Source organism: Schistocerca serialis, chromosome 2, assembly GCF_023864345.2.
Source record: "Schistocerca serialis cubense isolate TAMUIC-IGC-003099 chromosome 2, iqSchSeri2.2, whole genome shotgun sequence".
NCBI classification, from domain to species: Eukaryota; Metazoa; Arthropoda; class Insecta; order Orthoptera; family Acrididae; genus Schistocerca; species Schistocerca serialis.
In genome coordinates this window covers 299,052,628-299,074,243 of record NC_064639.1, presented here as the reverse complement: position 1 = coordinate 299,074,243, position 21,616 = coordinate 299,052,628, and the positions used below count along the sequence as shown (strand labels likewise).

The following is a 21,616-nucleotide window of genomic DNA, read 5'->3' as shown; positions in this document are numbered from 1 at the left end:
ATTTTTAAGGGAGGCAAAGAATATGGTATGATTACACTTTGTGATCAGTTTTTATATGCTTCTGTATATGAGTAAGTCTGTAATTGGCTAAATTTACTATGCAATATCAATTTGTACCAGAAGTTTCTCTGTTTTGTTTTTGTGTGAAGGTACCATAATTATTTCTGTAATATTTACATTGTGTAATATTTTTCTTGTTTTTGTAATTATTTGTGTAACATTTATACTATGTAACATTGACTTTTGTAATGCCTCAGATGATCTCTGAGGTCTCTACAACAATAAAAATCAATCAATCAATGCAGAGATACAGATGAAATTGCAATACGGACTGTTAGCAGAAAAAAGAATTAGTAACATTATGAAAAAGAATGAAGAACTCAACCTGGAAGATACTAGAATAATTTAACTTTAAGGACCAATGTTGCTGGTACAGACAATTATTCTGTGACCATTCTGATCATCAGTGTTGTCGGCATACAGCCAGTCTAGCTTGACACGTGCTGCACGTACCTTGGAGTGTATGTGGCAATAGTTTTAGTGTTATGATGTGTTCCACTCCATGTACGATCTGTCACTCAGTGGATAAGTGTGCCAACTATTACCTTTCAAATATTTTTGCAGTCATTGTTGTTGAAGTTAATTCCTATAGTGGGCCTACTATGCAGTGCCACTACACTGTGCTGTGTCACTTCTTCACCTTTTGCAGTTGGAGTGGATATTGAAAGAGAGGTCCACTCTATTCTAACTACTGAATGACACAAAGCATTTTGCAGCAACTGTATTGTAATTGCAATGTCTTCTCTGTATAATTAATTTACAGCTGCAGGTTACACAGATCCTTACTATGTCACAACTCACAACAGACCACAACGTGGACTGCTGTACTGATTTGATATTAGATACTCTGAAGACAGTTCTCATATATTCTTCACTTATTTTGGTGTTAACGTTCTTGCCTGCACCTGACTTCCAAGCCACCACCAAGTTGTGATGCCAAATCAGAAGCGCGCTTGCACAGCAAGTGGAGACACACATTCGCCATCGTGCCTTGTCGATATGCTGAGATGTCTTCCTTTTAAATCCATCTGCACATATATCAAACCAGGATGCATACAGTGGGATGTTCCACACTTAACAACTACCTAAACTATGTTTTCAGTTTCCACGAACATCTTTTGCTGGCCTAAATGGTTAAAAGTGGAACATGTTATTCTACATAATCACCAAGTTACACCACAACCTACAAAGCATGCCACACAGTGAGCGGGTGGCACCCGAAAAAGAACAATTGGCTGGGGGCTGACCCCTACCACTATACCCGGGCCAGTGAAACATGTCACTTGACACTGCAACGAAGTACGTTTTTCTAAAAATGGAGAGAACGACAACGGAGACTAAGCGTTTGATAGTGTATGAAACCAGGAAATAAAAAACACTCTAAGTTAATGACAATATCTATGAAAAGTCTTTCCAAATTGTTACAGTAATAGCTGCATCTAAAATGTCATATAATAATGTAAATCTAAGCGTACCAAATAACACGCTATCCACACTCATAGAAAGAAATAAAGCAAAACAAGCATAGCCTATCCGATTGCAGAGAGAAAGAATTAATTCAGTACACATTTACACTCACCAATTTACAATGTCAGTGGTACAATTCCACCCAGTTCTCCTTCACAATCTTTGGAACTGGCGCCAAAACTGTTGTCTTGGTCACCTTCATCATTAAGAGAAATCATTAATTGTTTGTTTTCATTTATAATGCCATCTATAGCCTGTGATGCTCTTATCCGTTTAGCAATAGGGTCTACTTTTTTCCTCCATGAGATAGTGTCTACAGTAGCAAGACCTTCACATAGCAGTCTTTCCACTTCTGTTATACTAAAAGTCTTGTTGTCACTTCTCATGTACGCCTTCACTTCACTCCATACCAATTCAATCGGATTAAAATGGCAGTGATAAGGTGGAAGCCAAATTACCAAGTGACCCGGTTCGCTTGCAATTTCATCTACAATGTATTTAGGCGGCACAGGATTACTTTGTTTCATGAGCGAGTATAACAGCAGCTCTGTCATGCTCATGTCTGCAATAATGTCTCCCGACTGCAAACACTGCACCATAGTTTCTTTACGGTCACTAGTGGTGGGAGTTTTATCTAAATCACAGAATGGTACAGTGCACTGTCCTTCTCAAACACTGTCCAAATACTTAACTGAAGCAACAAATTTTTAAACCACTGTACAAATTGTGGGTGGTCCATATCGTCATGATAGTCACCAGTTTTTTCGATCAAAAAATAGAAGTCCTTCAGGCACAAAGCCATTTGAAGATCCTGCATGGGCCACAATTAATCAGGATCCTCTTCCTGTTGGCTGATGACTGCTGCTATTCGGAGTATCATCTGTCCAGCATTTCTCAACTGATTCTCCAGCGTTGACCCAGGTTTCGTCTAACCATATGACTGAGTGTATGTCCTTTCCTACAATTCTGTGTAAGAAAATGGTACGAGCTGCAACGACATGAGCTTTTTCTAGTAACAGTTTTTGTCCAACAAACTTTTCAAAACGGAAGCCCATACTTTTTAATATCATCTTAAGTGACGCTTTCCCCCCCTGAGAAAACTTCACTTTCTTTTAAAGAAATTAGCAACTTCGCTATGGTGGGGTATTCTTTCCTTTTATAGTATCCGTATATGTGCCAACGAATTGCATTGGGTTGGAAAGAATCAATATCTGTAACAGGACGAGGCTGCTTTTTTTTTTTCCTTTCCCGGAGTACTTAAAAACACACCGTTTTTTTTCCCATGGGGGCTTTCTTCCACACTGTTTACTTCACTGTCTTATAAGTCTTGAAGTAGCACCCCTTTCCTTATAGCTGTTCTTTCACCGATTTCTAGAGTTTTTGAGGTACGCTTTAAAACTTTATCAGCACGAATAGATGCATGCCCATGAACAGAAACAAATTCTTTTTCTTGCTCTTAAAACTCATGGATGCTCCGTAGCAATTCCAAAGCCTGACTATTTAATGGCACTCCACGGTGCAACGGAATGTTGATTGGTGAATGACATCATTTTGGTGACATTGTTTAACAAATAAAAACTGTATTCGAGGCGGTAACACAACACAACAGCAGGCGTTCGTGCACTAACATACAATGTTTACACAGAAGCAGCAATATGGTAGCGGCGTCGCCGGAACCGGCTTTTGTTCGGTGCTGCTACTGGTTCAGAAGAAGCAGCGCCTCCCATTCCCCACTTGTTTGTTAGTTATACTACCAACTCTACGGCGCTTGGGGAGTGACCTTGAAGTGACATGTTTCAGCAGCCCGAGTATAGACTCACCAAAATGCCAATCACACAGTTATTTTAATCAAAGTATAGCTTGGCAATGATCATGTCAATATGAAATGCTGGATAAGATCAGTAGGTGAACTGAAGTATCATCTGTGCTCTCACAGATTGCCGTATCATCATGTATGTTTTGTCAGTAAAGCAGCTGGACTATGTAATACTAACACGAAACATATACAGTGTAGTAGGTCTTGTAACATGATGCTTACATGTGCAAAAGCCAAGAAGGTATGATTATAGATCTCATAGATCCTAAAATCAGTGTTACAGAGGTCAGAAGGTAAATCTGGGTAGTATAACAAGATTTATTTTAATACTGTTGATCTCATTTCAGGGTATGACTTACAGAAATCACACTCTCAATATACACTCCTGGAAATGGAAAAAAGAACACATTGACACCGGTGTGTCAGACCCACCATACTTGCTCCGGACACTGCGAGAGGGCTCTACAAGCAATGATCACACGCACGGCACAGCGGACACACCAGGAACCACGGTGTTGGCCGTCAAATGGCGCTAGCTGCGCAGCATTTGTGCACCGCCGCCGTCAGTGTCAGCCAGTTTGCCGTGGCATACAGAGCTCCATCGCAGTCCTTAACACTGGTAGCATGCCGCGACAGCGTGGACGTGAACCGTATGTGCAGTTGACGGACTTTGAGCGAGGGCGTATAGTGGGCATGCGGGAGGCCGGGTGGACGTACCGCCGAATTGCTCAACACGTGGGGCGTGAGGTCTCCACAGTACATCGATGTTGTCGCCAGTGGTCGGCGGAAGGTGCACGTGCCCGTTGACCTGGGACCGGCCCGCAGCGGCGCACGGATGCACGCCAAGACCGTAGGATCCTACGCAGTGCCGTAGGGGACCCCACCGCCACTTCCCAGCAAATTAGGGACACTGTTGCTCCTGGGGTATCGGCGAGGACCATTCGCAACCGTCTCCATAAAGCTGGGCTACGGTCCCGCACACCGTTAGGCCGTCTTCCGCTCACGCCCCAACATCGTGCAGCCCGCCTCCAGTGGTGTCGTGACAGGCGTGAATGGAGGTACGAATGGAGACGTGTCGTCTTCAGCGATGAAAGTCGCTTCTGCCTTGGTGCCAATGATGGTCGTATGCGTGTTTGGCGCCGTGCAGGTGAGCGCCACAATCAGGACTGCATACGACCGAGGCACACAGGGCCAACACCCGGCATCATGGTGTGGGGAGCGATCTCCTACACTGGCCGTACACCACTGGTGATCGTTGAGGGGACACTGAATAGTGCACGGTACATCCAAACCGTCATCGAACCCGTCGTTCTACCATTCCTAGACCGGCAAGGGAACTTGCTGTTCCAACAGGACAATGCACGTCTGCATGTATCCCGTGCCACCCAACGTGCTCTAGAAGGTGTAAGTCAACTACCCTGGCCAGCAAGATCTCCGGACATGTCCCCCATTGAGCATGTTTGGGACTGGATGAAGCGTCGTCTCACGCGGTCTGCACGTCCAGCACGAACGCTGGTCCAACTGAGGCGCCAGGTGGAAATGGCATGGCAAGCCGTTCCACAGGACTACATCCAGCATCTCTACGATCGTCTCCATGGGAGAATAGCAGCCTGCATTGCTGCGAAAGGTGGATATACACTGTACTATTGCCAACATTGTGCATGCTCTGTTGCCTGTGTCTATGTGCCTGTGGTTCTGTCAGTGTGATCATGTGATGTATCTGACCCCAGGAATGTGTCAATAAAGTTTCCCTTCCTGGGACAATGAATTCACGGTGTTCTTATTTCAATTTCCAGGAGTGTATATCAAGGGAAATACTGTCTTACTGCTTTGACAAGGAGTCATTCAGCTTGGAATGTGCCATGATGGGCTAAGAGATATAATAAATAACAATAATAATAATAATAATAATAATAATAATGCTTTTTTTACACTTTTGCTGTTTGAGCTGTTTTCCACAAAATTCTTTTGAATTGCTGGTCATGCCATATTGTATAATGTTGCTGTTAAGAGTATAAAGTCCGAAGACTGCTTCTATTCAGCAAGCCTCTTCATATCTGATTAATTACTGAAATATATCAATTTGAACCTGCTTCCTGTATCATGCCTAAGTTCCCCTTTACAATCTATCTCTCCCCTCCAGTTCCGACAATTATTAAATTGCCTATTCCATGATGCTTCTTCTTTATGCCAAGTTCTTCTTCTTCTTCTTCCATTTCAAGGAATGGGTGTTGGCCCATTCCAAGACAAAAGGAATTTAACAAAACTGTTGTCTCCATCTCTTCACTGATCATTCTATATCCCATCTTTCAGTTCGGTTAAAATGTACTGCTTTGCCATGGCAAGCGCTCAGGTGGCATTCTTTTGACGTGGTCATAGTAGTGCCTAATCTCTTCTGTCGTTGTTTTCAAATTCTAGTTGCTGTCTTACTTCTTCATTTTGCACTCTGTTTCTTAATGTTCGTCCTAGCAGTGAACTCAGAAACCTCACTCAGCTGTTTCAGTTCTTTATTCCTCTCTTTTTCTTATAATCCAGTTTTCACTACAATACATGGAAGCAGGCTTAGCCATCACATTGTGCAGACTTCATGGTATCTCTTTCCTCACAGTTCTGCCAAGGTTCTCCTTATATAACCATTAATGTGTCATATTTCTGTGTATTTTGAACCACAACTAAATTAGTTTTGTATAGTGATATCTCTATCACAAGATATCTAAATGAAATTATCTGTGCTATTACCTTACTGTTCATGTCCTTTTTTGCTCTTCTTACTTGTTTCCCTTCCACTGCTATTACTTCTGTTTTATTTGTAGATATAAAAATTTGATAAGTGTGTGTGTGTGTGTGTGTGTGTGTGAGAGAGAGAGAGAGAGAGAGAGAGAGAGAGAGAGAGAGAAAGTGCGAAGTCTATGGTGGAATAACAACAATATCACGAGAAGAAATTTTAGTTGGTCAAAGAGCCTTCTTCTGAAGTAGAAAACAGTGCGAGAAGAAATGTTAGTTGGCCAAAGGGCCTTCTTCTGAAGTAGAAAACACACATGCCATATTGTAATTCTTCATACTAGCACAACTCACACACACATGCCCACTGTCTCTGATTGCTGTGGCCTGACTGAGCTGTAACTGCGCATGATAGCTGAATGAGGTGATTCTCATGTTGAAAGGAGGCAAGAACATCAGTTCCAATACATACAGTCCTAGTAGTGCACTGTAGTGTCTCACTTTCATTGTGCTGCACCAGATTGTCTCCTGTGCCACAACTTACACTAATCAGACTGCCTGTAATATTAAACATGGGGCATTACCACATACATTTTGTCTATCACAAATGTGACACGAGCACATATGCCTGCCAAAGCATTGTTAACATCCATGCTATTCAATAGTATTAGTTGGTGTTCGAACACTGAAACTCACTATTAAACCAGATCCTCTATTAAGGCCAAGGAGGTTTCCCCCCCCTTATTAGTCCTTTGAGTCTACTCTGCTTTCACTTTTATTTCTATGCTGTGTTCAAAATTTTGTTGCTTTACCTTTACATATTTTTTATCCTCATCTCTGGCAATTTCTTTTCTTTCCAGTTTTTTTAATCCCCCACATTTACTTAATTGTTTACAAATTCATCCTCTTGTATCTTCTCAATAATGAAGTGCTGAAACATGCATTTTTTTCGGGCATATTATTCGTACTTTGGTTATTCAAAAAGGTTCTCTTCAGTATAGCATTTATAATTTCTACATATTTATAAATGAATTCACTTCATACTTGAGTTTCTTTTATTTACAAGTTCTCTCTTCATTCAAGATTGTGGATAATAATTCTTGTACATCTGCCCCATTCTAGCAGAATTTTTGTTTCTTAATTTTCCTTCCTTGATCTCAATAAGAAGGTAAGGCAGCGAGAACTTTGGAGAAAGGTGTACAGTTTGCATACTGCTATAAAATATGCCACAATACTAATAGCTCTCAGAGAGTACGAGTTTCTATGAGTATATGAATTAAAATCTGAGCGAACTGCAATTTCATATGGTCTTATTCCACATTATCAAAGTGCATTTCCCACAATCTGAATAATTCAACATTGAGTAATCTTTATATCTGTTTCTCCTAACATAAGTGACATAAGGGGATATTATTAATATTTAAATACACACAAGTTATTAACACATGATGCTGTTTCTACTTATCTTAACCCATACAGTGAAAACCCGCTTTTACACTTTTCAAGGAACTTAAAAAAAAAGGTATAAAATGAGCGAAAAAGTAAAATGAGGGAAATAACATCTGAAGCTGTAAAAGTTATGTATGGCCTTGCATTATCGCACTTTATGTATATGTACATAATCAGCATCAAAATACTTGCCAGGGGGCTGTTTATTATCTAATAAAGGTTTATTTTCTAACAGCTGCTGATGTAATGGGAACTGATAACTTTCTGGGAGGTAGAAACGTTTCACTCAATTTCATACATCATAATCGATGTTTCTAGCATGCCTGAAGCTGTCATTTGTTATTTAAATAATAAAACACAGCACCAGTTACATATTTTTTCATGCTTAGCTCAAGGCATTTCGTGGTGTTTGCAACTGTGTGATTTGCATCTGTGTTGTTCTGTCTCTCTTGCACTGTATTTGTCTTTTTGAGGTTATCAGGTACTGTGCCTCCTCAGTTATGTAGATCAACCCAACACACACACAAACTATCACTTACATGGTTTGTTTGTGTAACATCACAAAAAATACATACGTAAATACTGCACCTGACAACAAAAATAAATTTTCGAAACAGGTTTCACACAGCATAAAAAAAAGTACTTGGTACTGTATTTAAACCAAAAACATATGAGCAACGCAGAGTGAGTGAAGGATTCAACTAGCGCTACAAGTGGCCAAATGACAAAACACACTAAATAAACAGGGTGCTAGAAACTCCGATCAGCCACCATGCCAAGTAGAGCTTGGCAACGACAGGAGATAAGGCATGAATTGTTCCAACTTTTATACGTTTACTGCTCCAAATCTGCTGAGCTGAGTGCCCTGGTTTCATGAAACTTAACCACCTAATGTGTGCAATCACTACTTGACACCGAGTGTGATTCCAGGATAACTTTTTTGGTTTTCTTCTCCACAAAAGTTTTTGTATAAAGCGTAAATCATGGAAAAATCATAAATATGCAGACACAAAATCGAGTATGAATTAACATTGTGGACATAGGAAATTTGATGGGAGCAATAAAAAAAAATGTCATAAATGGTGGGAAAATGTTAATTCCGTGAACTTAATAGCAGGATTACACTGTACAACCATGGCTCTCATTTTTGAAAATGAAAATATCTGCATTGGCATGTCAACAACATGGCACACACATAAATAGAATATTAGTCTATTTTAGTATAAACTCAAGGAATATAATCAAAGGTTGTTTAAATACTTTATATGAGAAATAAGACAAACATATACAAAATAATGGACTCAGGACTCCATTGCGTCACTCACCAATACGAAAATATTCTGCAAGGTCTTCAACAACAGAATATAAATGCACTATCTGAGCCCAATCATTAAGCAGAGAATCAACAGTCTGCCGAACTGCGTCTGCTGTTCCCATGTCATATTGAAAATATACTGGTCTCCTCAAACCTATGGGGGAGAAAAAGAACAGATGCCCTCACAAAACTGGATTTAAAAGGCTTGCATTACAGTAAAAATTGTGTTCTAAAGAACTTAAATGTAGTTATCTGACATGAAATAAAGGAAATATTTAAAATAAATATATTTTTGAAACTCTACTATTGAAAAATCATTTAACTCCCACAATATATCCAGAGAGTAGGCAAACTTTTTTCTGTATGAATTTATGGAGGGTATTTATTCATGCAGCAGATAGTACTGATCGAATGAAGAAAAATAAAGACCTACAGCACATTCCAGGAAACACCACTTGTTGAGATACTAGCCACTCTGTCTTATAACAGCCACCTGCATATTTATTCAAAATTTAAATAATGCCATCTTTGTAGCAGTACCGAAACGGGGATTAAAACTTTTTAAGTACCATTTTAGAAACTCACACTCCTTGTCTCGAAATGGAGCTGTTGCTCTGCTACACTGTCCCTGAGGATTGGTAACATTGATATCAAAATACATTGTATAAAAGATATTTTATAATGTGAAGGGCAAGTTTGGAAAAGAATTATGTGAAAAACAGATACAATCAGCGCATACAGCTGTATGTATGAATGACCCACACCACTGAAAATATTTAATGGCTTCACTATGACAAAAACCCCACCCACGAAAAACATAAAATGCCATTTGAAAAGATGTTCTGATTACACTTAATTATGTTTCAGACTTACCTGAATACAAAATAAAGGGTGAGAGAGGAGAACTTAAACTTTGTCTGTACTACCAGTTCAAGAAATCCTGAAAACTTGTTAAGGCTACAGTTACCTTGTTCCTTCGGGTGCAAGCTAGCAAGAGGACTTCCATAGAACACAAATTCAGCCATCCAGCTCTTCGTGGCTTTTCCCTGTACACGAATGGCTACTGAAAGCAGCCTTTTGAGAAGAGCCTGCCATGATGAAGGATGGACAGTAGGGCCAATTGGGGGAGGAAGCTGCACTAAACGCAGTACAAGGGCTGTAGCATTTGCTTCCACCTGAAGCCCCTGGTGTGCTATTTCTCTGCGGGAAAGCTGAAAATAGTACTAAAAATAAGCAAGTCTCATTAACAATCTATGTACATTTGTTAAAATGTTTTAGTTTTTTTGACAGCTCTTTTCAATATTATTTGAAAGCTTTTTTCATTGTGGTCATGTACAAAACCTTGGAAAAAGTTGTTTTAAGCATTCTCAGTGTATTCGTGTTAATTAACGTGACAAGTAAACCAAAAATATTTAAAACAATAAGTCTGCTGAGAACAGTGTAGTTTCTTATCGTCTTAATGTAATCAACAAATAGTAGAAAGACAGCAAAGTAACAAAAGTAACTAATATAAAATTTTACAGAGTCAAAGATCCATAGATAGCCTGTAACAAGTGAGATTTAACTCAAATTTTAAACAGCTGAGTGTCAAGCACTGTGTGGGAGCACCTCACATTTTTCCACCACGTAAACTACACATAACCTTCGTATGTTCTTTATTGTCCACCGTTTTACATGTGTCCAACATTTTCACCAAAAATCTTTAGTCTGAAAGACTTCTGTTATGGCGGAATTTTAAAGTAAATTGCTGGAATTTTCTGTGTCGCATTGTTGACTAGCTTAATCTTATATATGAACTTGAACGTAAGTACAAATAGTGCATTACTGAGGTGCATAGATTCTACACCTTATTTAATGGAATGTACAATTGTAATTAATATCAACTGACAACAGAATTGTGGCTGCCTCTTTAATTACAAAGATCACAGCATAATACAGACTCAAATTTAACTTTTGTGCTATTGTAACCCTTTTCTGAATCTCTGTGGAAAGGGTGCAAGGAGAGATTCACCAATTTTTGATTCATTGGATTGCAAAACGCATGTATATTTCAATGTTCAGAAAAGAGTTTCTTAACAATTAGGCTACAAAGACCGGTCCACTTTTAACACTGTTCACATCTCTCTTTCATGCACATCTCGGACAGAACCCTTTAATCACAAGGGCTTTAGTTGTGACCAGAATAAGCTTCTTAACAAGCACTTTTTATTTAAGGATGCTTCTTATTTTTATTAAATGCCTCTCACGAAAAGACGATAAGTAATGGGTGAAAAACAGCTCGTCAGATTCCAAAGGAAGTCACACATGTGAAGAGAACCTCATGAAAAACTTAAAGAATCTGAAGAAGTCCTGCAAGAGTTTCCACGGATTAAATCCGAGATATTTGGTCGAAGTTATGTCAGTTTATCATTAAACAATTGTCTTGTAGCACCTGAAGATTCTAGAAAGAGTTTCTGGTCCAACATTGTGTACATTTAACATCAAAGATACCTGTAAACCTGAAATGATCACAGATACCACTGTCTTTTCTTATCCACATTTTTTCCTGTTCCACGATTTCATATCTTTATATTTTGTGTCTCTGGCATAATGATAGCTGTCTCAAAAAACACTGCAAGGGCTGCATTTTTCTGGAGTGGTTTCAGCTATGGAACCACAATTCAAACAAAATGCATCTGAATCATGTAATACAAGAGTTGCTGAAGTGGAAACTGATGAAACATGAGAAAGATATGCTTAAGCAACAACCTGCCACTGTTTGCTCTTTGTTTGGTAATTGCAGACAAATCCTAATATGACGCATACTGTACGATTATAACAGAATCTTGCAGCACACATGGTATTACGTGTATTGTGCACACGCCATTATGTCGTCACTAACTCAAATTCACCAATCTGTGATTGTAATTAGTGTGTCTGACACTGTTACAGCACTTATCATATTGACTTCATGCATTCTTCTCACATGCTTATTTTGATACTCAACATAAACAATAACCAATTTAGGAAATAGACTTTCACATTTCCACAAAAAACTAGACAAAATAAAACTACTTTCAAAATATCCACAGTAAACAAAATAAACCAGAACATCAAATCATTATCAACAGAATAAAGTAAAGGGGGAGGGAGAGGGGGAAGGTAGGGGGATGGGGAGGGGGAGAAGGAGAGAGGCAGAGGCAGAGGGAGATGAGATAGAGAGATAGATAGATAGATAGAGAGAGAGAGAGAGAGAAAACATTCATTTTTACCTCCTGTGCAAGTGTGACAAATGGAATTCTCTCATCGCATAATGCTACCACATGTGCAAGTTCAGGTATGAAATATGCAGGGTGTTTTGGTCGTCGAGGAGTTGTTTCATTTCTTCCAGTCTGTGCTTTCCGTTTTTTCTCACTCTGATCTGTAACAACACAAAACACTTGTCTACTGCATTGCTACATATTACACAGTAAGAGAATTCATTTAAATTTAATCCTTAGAACACAGAAATTAAGAAATACAGAATCAACATCACATACGGAATTTAAACAACAAAGATTAAATATATGAGATACAGGAATTACATTAATGAGCTCTTGAGATGACTTTCAGGATATACAGTAGTCACAGCTATTTAACATAAAGGTATTACTAAGAATGTATTTTCCACTTACCGTCAACACTTGTAAAAGGTCCATGAGTTATCACAAAGGTATCAAATTCAATAAGGGTAAGAACTTTCAGGTACATCTTAGGGAGCTCAGTCTCAATGGTATCATCATGGGGATCATCCTCAATTGATGCGTGTTTCACAACAGCAAGGTAGAAAGAACAATCAATTTCACAGGGGCAATTTTCCTTTTCTTTGAAAGCTACAACCTGAAACAACAAAAGAGAAAGATAAAACATATCTTTTCTAGCTTTTTCACAGTCCATGATTCATTTCCATGCAATGCTGTTCTCCAGGACCTAAACTTTCCGAGTTCTTTTTTCAAATTAAAGCCTACATTTGATACTAGTAGAATTCTTCTGACAGGGAATCCTCTCTTTACCTATGCTAGTCTGCTTCTTCTGTCTCCTAGCTTTGTCCATCATGTGTTATCTTACATTGTAGGGGAAAATGTATGGCTTGCATCAATGGGATTCAATCCCCCCAGCCCTCCGCCTAAGTATCTCCCTTGTGAAGTAACCTTATATGGAATACCAGTTCAGCTTACTACCTGTGAAATGAGTTAAGTTATGATCAACGTAACAGTAGAAAGGCTTTACTAGTTTAGCAGCTACTCCTCTTTTTCTAGTTAGAGTACATTCTCTCCCAAACATAACACACAATTACCCACATACACAATACACATAACCAGCATACGAGTATCTTGGTGGTTATATGTAGGAGAGTGTGGTGTTTAACTGGAAAAATAACAGCAAAAGTGAGTATATGCACCACACATACGTAAGGTATAGGCGAATGATCACATTCCTTAACTTTTTTTTTTTTTTTTTTTTTTTAAATTGACTTTGATGAACGCAAATTTATGGGTAGCCAGAATTACAAGTGCATCAGTATTACCCACATTCTAAACTACTAATGTATGAAATGCATACTCAAATTGCATCTTCTATGACATATCTAACAATGGTTGAAATGACCAGAATTTATGATATCTGTAATGAGCTTGCCACTTCAGTTGCGTGTACATAGATACCTTTTCTGAAAACCACAATGTCACTACAATGCATTAGTAGCCAAAGGAAGTTACTGTGAGCCCACTTCAACAGAACTCACTTATGTGCACAGCGTCTTTAATGCGAAGATGCCAATTATTCATCTTGCACAAACAAATAGTACTTAAAATTTCCCTCCATGCAATTATCTCCTGCACCAGTGAAAAAATATACAAGGAGCAATGAAAAAAGTAATAAAGTAATTCATGTTTAAAATATCACAGAGTGGCAAATGGTGACTTCAAAACCTAAATAAATTATTGTTAACACTAGATGAAAGAATTTTTGCTGGACTGATAATGGAAGAGTTAGTTTTTAATATCCAGCTTACAAGAACACTTTAACTGCTGTGGATAAGTTAACTCGTCATCCTCTGCCACTTCCCAGTGCTGAGGATGTGTTTCAATGTGTACCCTGGGTTTTCCAGAAGTTCTACTGGTGTGTTTACATATCTCATTCCATAGACTTCTCACTGCTGTGGCAAGTTACTTCCATACCTCAGTCAGTCTTTGTGCCCTATCATTTCTAAAAAAAAAAAAAAAAAAAAAAAAAAAAAGTCGAGGGGCATGAAAGGAAGGAAGCAGCGGTTGGTAAGGGAGTGTGAGACAGGGTTGTAGCCTCTCCCTGATGTTATTCAATCTGTATATTGAGCAAGCAGTAAAGGAAACAAAAGAAAAATTCGGAGTACGTACTAAAATCCATGGAGAAGAAATAAAAATTTTGAGGTTCGCCGATGACACTGTAATTCTGTCAGAGACAGCAAAGGACTTGGAAGAGCAGTTGAACGGAATGGACAGTGTCTTGAAAGGAGAATATAAGATGAACATCAACAAAAGAAAAGCGAGGATAATGGAATGCAGTCGAATTAAGTCGGGTGATGCTGAGGGAATTAGATTAGGAAATGAGACACTTAAAGTAGTAAAGGAGTTTTGCTATTTGGGGAGCAAAATAACTGATGATGGTCAAAGTAGAGAGGATATAAAATGTAGACTGGCAATGGCAAGGAAAGCGTTTCTGAAGAAGAGAAATTTGTTAACATCGAGTATAGATTTAAGTGTCAGGAAGTTGTTTCTGAAAGTATTTGTATGGAGTACAGCCATGTATGGAAGTGAAACATGGACGATAAATAGTTTAGACTAGAAGAGAATAGAAGCTTTCGAAATGTGATGCTACAGAAGAATGCTGAAGATTAGATGGCTAGATCACATAACTAATGAGGAGGTATTGAATAGAATTGGGGAGAAGAGGAGTTTGTGGCACAACTTGACAAGAAGAAGGGACCAGTTGGTAGGACATGTCCTGAGGCACCAAAGAATCACAAATTTAGCATTGGAGTGCAGTGTGGAGGGTAAAAATCATAGAGGGAGACCAAGAGATGAATACACTAAGCAGATTCAGAAGGATGTAGGTTGCAGTAAGTACTGGGAGATGAAGAAGCTTGCACAGGATGTTTATGAAATATGGCAGTTGTTATGGTCACATGATTTGTGATGTCCAAGGACAGCAATGGTCACATTGCGCAACAATCTGTTGGATGTAAAAATCACGATCTCAAGAACGAAATGAGATATAATTCTGCTCTCAATTTTCAATAAAGTTTTGGTATCTTATGTACATTTCAAACACTGCAATGTATGAGCTAAAAACAAGCATATGTAAAAATACATGTTTACCTCTGCAAACTCTTTAAAACTTCGCACAATGTTTTACTTTTTTTACTTAACCTGATGCAGCGCAGTAACTATGATGAATAATGAAAAGAAATTCAGTCACTTATCGAGCAAAGATAGCAGACTGTAAGACATGCAAAATTCTAATTTTTTAACCTAATAGTTCTCTTAAAATTGGACGGTAAGTGTTTCACAGCGGTCGGCACACCATCTCCCAGCACCGGTAGTGGCATTTGGTGACAGTACAGCTATAAGAAAGCTACTCTCAGCAAGGAATGCAAAGAGCACGCATGTAACAGCAAAAGGGTTGAGGAGAAAATGAACGAATGAAAGAAGCTGATACAGAAAAATGTTAAAATGAGGGCTAAGTCACACAACAAGTGATACATTCACTACACTAACCAATTACAATAAACTAAAAAATAGCTAAAAGAGCTATCTGTGCTACGTAACAGAATTAAATCTTGAAGATGATCGATAAAGAGTGATTAAGTTAGATGAAGTCTGAAAATTGTCATGAAACTTTGTGTCCTAAACATGGTAGCAGAAACAGAACAGGGCTATAATTTGGAGGTAATGATTTTTGGAACACAGACAGTTAAAATTTTGAAGATTCTACAGGAATGGAGTATTTTTATTTTCACTAATTTATTTGTTTTCATACTGTGGCAGAAAGAATGTCACTTTCAGATGCTTCAGACTATAATCTATAAAGTGATTGGATATATAAAATAGCTACTCAACAAGCAGCAACAGGAGAAAATATATACGAGGACTACAGAAATGGGCAAGCTTTTGAAGCCAGTGGTTCCTTCTTCCAGTAGAACATTTTAAGGGGAAGGAAGAGGGATGAAGCAAATGGGCTGGCTAGGTTTAGGAAATGGGGGGAGTTCAGAAAAGTTGCCCAGAGCCCGAAGAAAGTATGTCTCCCAAGACCCAGACTTTTTTGAACTCTCGCCATTTTCTAAACCTCACCAGTCCTTTTCCTTCCTCCCTCTTCCTTCCCATTCAACCCTTCTGCCAGAAGAACTAGCCACTGCTCTGAAAGCTTGCTCATTTCTTTAATCTTTGCATATGTTTTCTCCTTCCGTTGCTTGGTGAGCAGGTTTTTTATCTATTTAACTATATTATCTATTCAAATATTGATTAAATTTGCTAAAATAGGCTATAATCTACGTTTCATTATTTGAAAATTACACACGATAAAAAATGATAGCTACACAATACAAGCAAATAAAAAACAAAATTTCACAACTTACGAGAATAACATTTGGATGCCGATGGAGCTTGACATACATTCGGTGCCTTCCTATTTTAGTCATTGGATGATCTGGATGATGCAATAATGGCAAGCGCTCATATGGAGTGGCTGGGAGATGTTGCAATGTCTTTTCACATCGTCGTTGAGTGATCCAAAACCTGGAAAATGTAAAATATATTTCTTGTTACATAATTAGCAACGATGGTATTTTAAAAGTAATAATGCATGTAATCCTTTCACACAAGACTCATAAATCATGGAAAGAGTAACGTGTAAGGAAGAAAGTTTTTTGCATCAGTCATGTTGAATGAACTTAAATTTACCAAATGTTACAATTAAATAAAGATGAATTATTCTACAAGAAATTTTAATGTAACTCAATTTATAGCTCTTTTTGCACCGACTTGCACAATAATAATACAGGGTGCATAAAAAAGAACCATCCAATTTGGCACATCTATATTTTTGAAACTAATAAACATATACAATGAATTTTGTTTTTTGACGAATGGGAAACTCAAAAAGTTTTTTTTTCTTTTTACTGCCTTTCCATAGGTATTCAGTATGCCCCCCCCCCCCCTCGAGATGCACCACATACATCAATGCGGTATTCAAATTGTTCCCACACTGCAGCGAGCATGTCTTGAGTTACAGCTTCCACAGGCTGGTGTTATGCGATGTCTCAGTTCATTCACTGTTGTTAATAACAGAGTTACATTGAGTCCTTTATAAACCCCCAATCATGTAATGTCAGGTCCGGTGACCTTGGAGACCAGTAACATAAGGCTGAATCATTTGGTCCATGTCGACCAATCCATCGCTCAGCAATCCTTTGATTTAAAAATTCCCTCACTTCCAGATGTCAGTGTGGTGATGCGCAATCCTGTTGGTAAATATAGTTGTTCAAATCAGTCTCCAACCTCATATGAAAGTCACACTGAACAATTATTACTGACCCGCACTGCGCAAAACATAGAACTCAAAATGCTTTCTGTTGTCCCGACACAATTTTTACTAGAACTGAAGTGGGCGCACACTGCAGCTACTTAATGGGAAGAGTTTGCTCTTTCCAACAGTACATCGTTAATGCACATATCTTAAATAACATAATAGTTATGATTTTTTAAAACTGAATTATTCTTTTTGATACATCCTGTACTTCAATAACATAGTGATTAATACAGAGTACAATGTCAGAGACAATACTATTATTATTGTTGTGTTTATAGACATACACAGTGTATGAAAGAACAAGATGCCTACGATAATAAAACTTCTTTGGCCATCAAGAAGCTAAATTTGATTACGATTTTGTACAGTGTTTTTGTTACGATGAAACATTTTACATTCTGTAAAATACACAGCCCTTTTATGTGAAAGAAACACTGACCAATTTCAATAGTAAGTCATTTTTAAGCCTCTATAAAATACACCAACATGGACGAGTATTACATGAAATACATACACTAACCATTAACATTATCACAACTGACTTTAAATTCAATAGAAGCAATCTTTCTTTCTTATATATTTAAGCATTATGCAATACGTTGTATGTCCTGTGGCATGCAATTGAAAAGTCTTTCCATATGTGAAGCCGTACACCGTCACCAGGAAAAATAACACTCATAATCCACAGGTCAGAGTGTGGAATGTTAGATCCCTTAACCAGGCAGGTAGGTTAGAAAATTTAAAAAGGGAAATGGACAGGTTGAAGTTTGATACAGTGAAGATAACTGACGTTTGGTGGAAGGATGAACAGAACTTCTGATCAGGCGAGTACAGGGTTACAAATACAAAATCAAATAGGGGTAATGCAGGAGTAGACCTAATAATGATAAGAAAATAGGAATGCAGCTAAGCTACTATGAACACCATAGTGAATGCATAGTCATAGCCATGGTAAATGCAGGCATTGCATCTGTTCCAAGATGGCATCACAACAGTTAAAGGCTTACCATGTGCTCTGTTTTGAGGTGTCCAGATCTGTGGTTACACTGCAACGCAAGTATCGTGCATGGCTTAGGAAAGATTTACCATGCAATAACAATCTAAGTATGTGGTACCGACAGATGCCTTTGTAAGGGGAAGAATCATGACTAACCTCGTGTAGCTGATGCAAACAGCACACGAGGCATTTCATCGAAGTCCTCACAAGTTACTTAGTAAAGCAAGCAGGCAACTGCTCATGCCAAATATTGCAGTGTGCGTAAACGGCTTTGTTTTAAACCATACAAAGAGGGATTAGTGCTGACCTTTACACCACTAGACAAAGCAAAAAAGCTCGACTTTTGTGGAGAACTGGAGTAGAGGATGTTGGTTTTATAAAAAGACTTAGCTTCTGTGATGAAACCACTTTCCATGTAAGTGGCAAGGCGAAGCATACACACACACACACACACACACACACACACACACACACACACACACAATGTCAATATCTGGGGAAGAGAGAAACCAAACACTGATGAAGCATCAGTGTGACTCTTCAAAAATGAATATTTTTTGTGTGGTGTCACACGAGAAAGTCCACAGCCCATTTTTCTTCTAACAACAAACAGTGAGCGTAACTCACTTCAAGGCGTGTTGAAAACCTGGTTGTTACCCCAGCTGAACACCAGTTATGATGATTACATTTTGAAATTGGACGATGCTTCGCCTATGTTTGCAGGAATGTACAAGAGCTTCTTAAGTATGTTCTTCACCAATGCTGGATTGGACATGCTGCAACAGTAGACCACAGCCTTCTCCCCTGATCAGCCCATATGCTGGATTTAACATCCCATGATTTCTTTCTGTGGGGGTTTATGTACCGCCAAATGCTGTTTCCCTTGAGGATGGGAGTGACCAGATAAAGCATGCACTGCAGATTATCAGAGAGAATGTTCTATACAGAGTATGGGAAGAATCTGATTACCATGTAGGTGTGTGTCGTGTGACCAAAGGTGCACATATTGGAGAACTGTACAAACGCATAAAAAAATTGGACAGCTGCCACTGCTTGTGGTGAAACATTTGTCCATATAAAGTAATAAATTGATCTATTGTGAATTTTTAAAACCACACCACTGATTTATAAACACCTTAAATAATGTGCAAAATCATAGTGTTTGCCAAGAATGAGACAGGGAGTGGCAAGGGGTGTATAGTTTCACACTGTTTGTCTAAAATGCAATACATATACCTTTGGCGTTTAAATACATCAGTATAGTCAAATGAGTTAAAAGTATACACTTACACATATTTCAATTACATCTCAGTTCATTTCCATTACTTCTCAGTTCAGTATAATTGTAAAAGGAGCCTATCATTGCAACTCATATATAATATACACCTCATTATTTGTAAAGAGTGGCAGAAATAACTGGGGTAGAAAATGTAGGGATAAATAACAAGAAAACATATCATACACACATTCACAAAATAAGGCAACACAAGAAATTCATTAATAATACATTAAATAATATTTACAAAACAAGTCTTTCCCATCATCTGTATACAATCCCAAGCAGCCCATATGCCTGCAGATACTGTTACATCACATCAGCACATAAAACACAGCAGGTACCCCATGTAACAGAGATGTATATATTAGATATCAAACGTAATGTTATAAAGGATTACTGAAATATTAGTTAACACTTATCGAAGCAAATTATATTTCCAGCTTTAGTGTACTGTGTTCCTTGACACATACTATGGCTAAATAATAAATACTAAAAGCTGATATAACATGTAGTACTAATTAACCCCTTAATAAAACATAAACTGCACCATTATTGATAATATAATTAAAGCGAGTAGTGAATATAACATGCAGACTGCTTGAGTTACAGACTTCAAGTGAACCTATAATTACCTGCAAAAAAAAATTATTGTCCACTTTATTATCCATTAGCTGAAAACCTCTTCTACATTTCATCCTACAAAATTATATATTGGGCTGGCAAGTAATGAAGGTAAAGCTCTAACATATTAGGTAGATGTAAATACACTACTGGCCATTAAAATTGCTACACCACGAAGATGACGTGCTACAGACGCGAAAATTACCGACAGGAAGCAGATGCTGTGATATGCAAATGATTAGTTTTTCAGAGCATTCACACAAGGCTGGCGCCGGTGGCGACACCTACAACATGCTGACATGAGGAAAGTTTCCAACTGATTTCTCATACACAAACAGCAGTTGACCAGCGTTGCCTGGTGAAATGTCGTTGTGACGCCTCATTTGAGGAGGAGAAATGCATACCATCACGTTTCCGACTTTGATAAAGGTCGGATTGTAGCCTATCGCGATTGCGGTTTATCGTACCGTGACATTGCTGCTCGCGTTGGTTGAGATCCAATGACTGTTAGCAGAATATGGAATTGGTGGGTTCAGGTGGGTAATACGGAACGCCGTGCTGGATCCTAATGGCATCGTATCACTAGCAGTCGAGATGACAGGCATCTTATCCGTATGGCTGTAACGGATCGTGCAGCCACATCTTGATTCCTGAGTCAACAGATGGGGACATTTGCAAGACAACAACCATCTGCACAAACAGTTCGATGACATTTGCAGCAGCATGGACTATCAGCTCGGAGACTATGGCTGCGGTTACCCTTGACGCTGCATCACAGACAGGAGCGCCTGTGATGGTGTACTCAACGATGAACCTGGGTGCACGAATGGCAAAACGTCATTTTTTCGGATGAATCCAGGTTCTGTTTACAGCATCATGATGGTCGCATCCGTGTTTGGTGACATCGCAGTGAACGCAAATTGGAAGCGGGTATTCGTGATCGCCATACTGACATATCACCCGGCGTGATGGTTGGGGTGACATTGGTTACACGTCTCGGTCACCTCTTGTTTGTATTGACGGCACTTTGAAGACTGGACGTTACATTTCAGATGTGTTACGACCCGTGGCTCTACCCTTCATTCGATCACTGCGAAACCCTACATTTCAGCAGGATAATGCACGACCGCATGTTGCAGGTCCTGTACGGGCCTTTCTGGATACAGAAAATGTTCGACTGCTGCCCTGGCCAGCACATTCTCCAGATCTCTCACCAACTGAAAACGTCTAGTCAATGGTAGCCAAGCAACTGGCTCGTCGCAATACGCCAGTCACTACTCTTGATGAACTGTGGTATAGTGTTGAAGC

At 38.8% G+C, this 21,616-nt stretch overlaps 1 protein-coding gene across 1 annotated transcript in view; it reads right to left on the bottom strand.

Annotated features, from left to right (window-relative positions):
• Positions 1-21,616, bottom strand: part of LOC126457068 (mediator of RNA polymerase II transcription subunit 14) — a 183,043-nt gene that overhangs the window by 57,850 nt on the left and 103,577 nt on the right. Inside the window, exons 12-16 of the mRNA XM_050093067.1 lie at positions 16,459-16,618; positions 12,482-12,686; positions 12,080-12,228; positions 9,796-10,039; positions 8,839-8,982 (exon numbers count right to left, since the gene is read on the bottom strand). Of these exons, the coding sequence (XP_049949024.1) occupies positions 8,839-8,982; positions 9,796-10,039; positions 12,080-12,228; positions 12,482-12,686; positions 16,459-16,618 (902 nt within the window). The remainder of the gene's footprint in view (positions 1-8,838; positions 8,983-9,795; positions 10,040-12,079; positions 12,229-12,481; positions 12,687-16,458; positions 16,619-21,616) is intronic.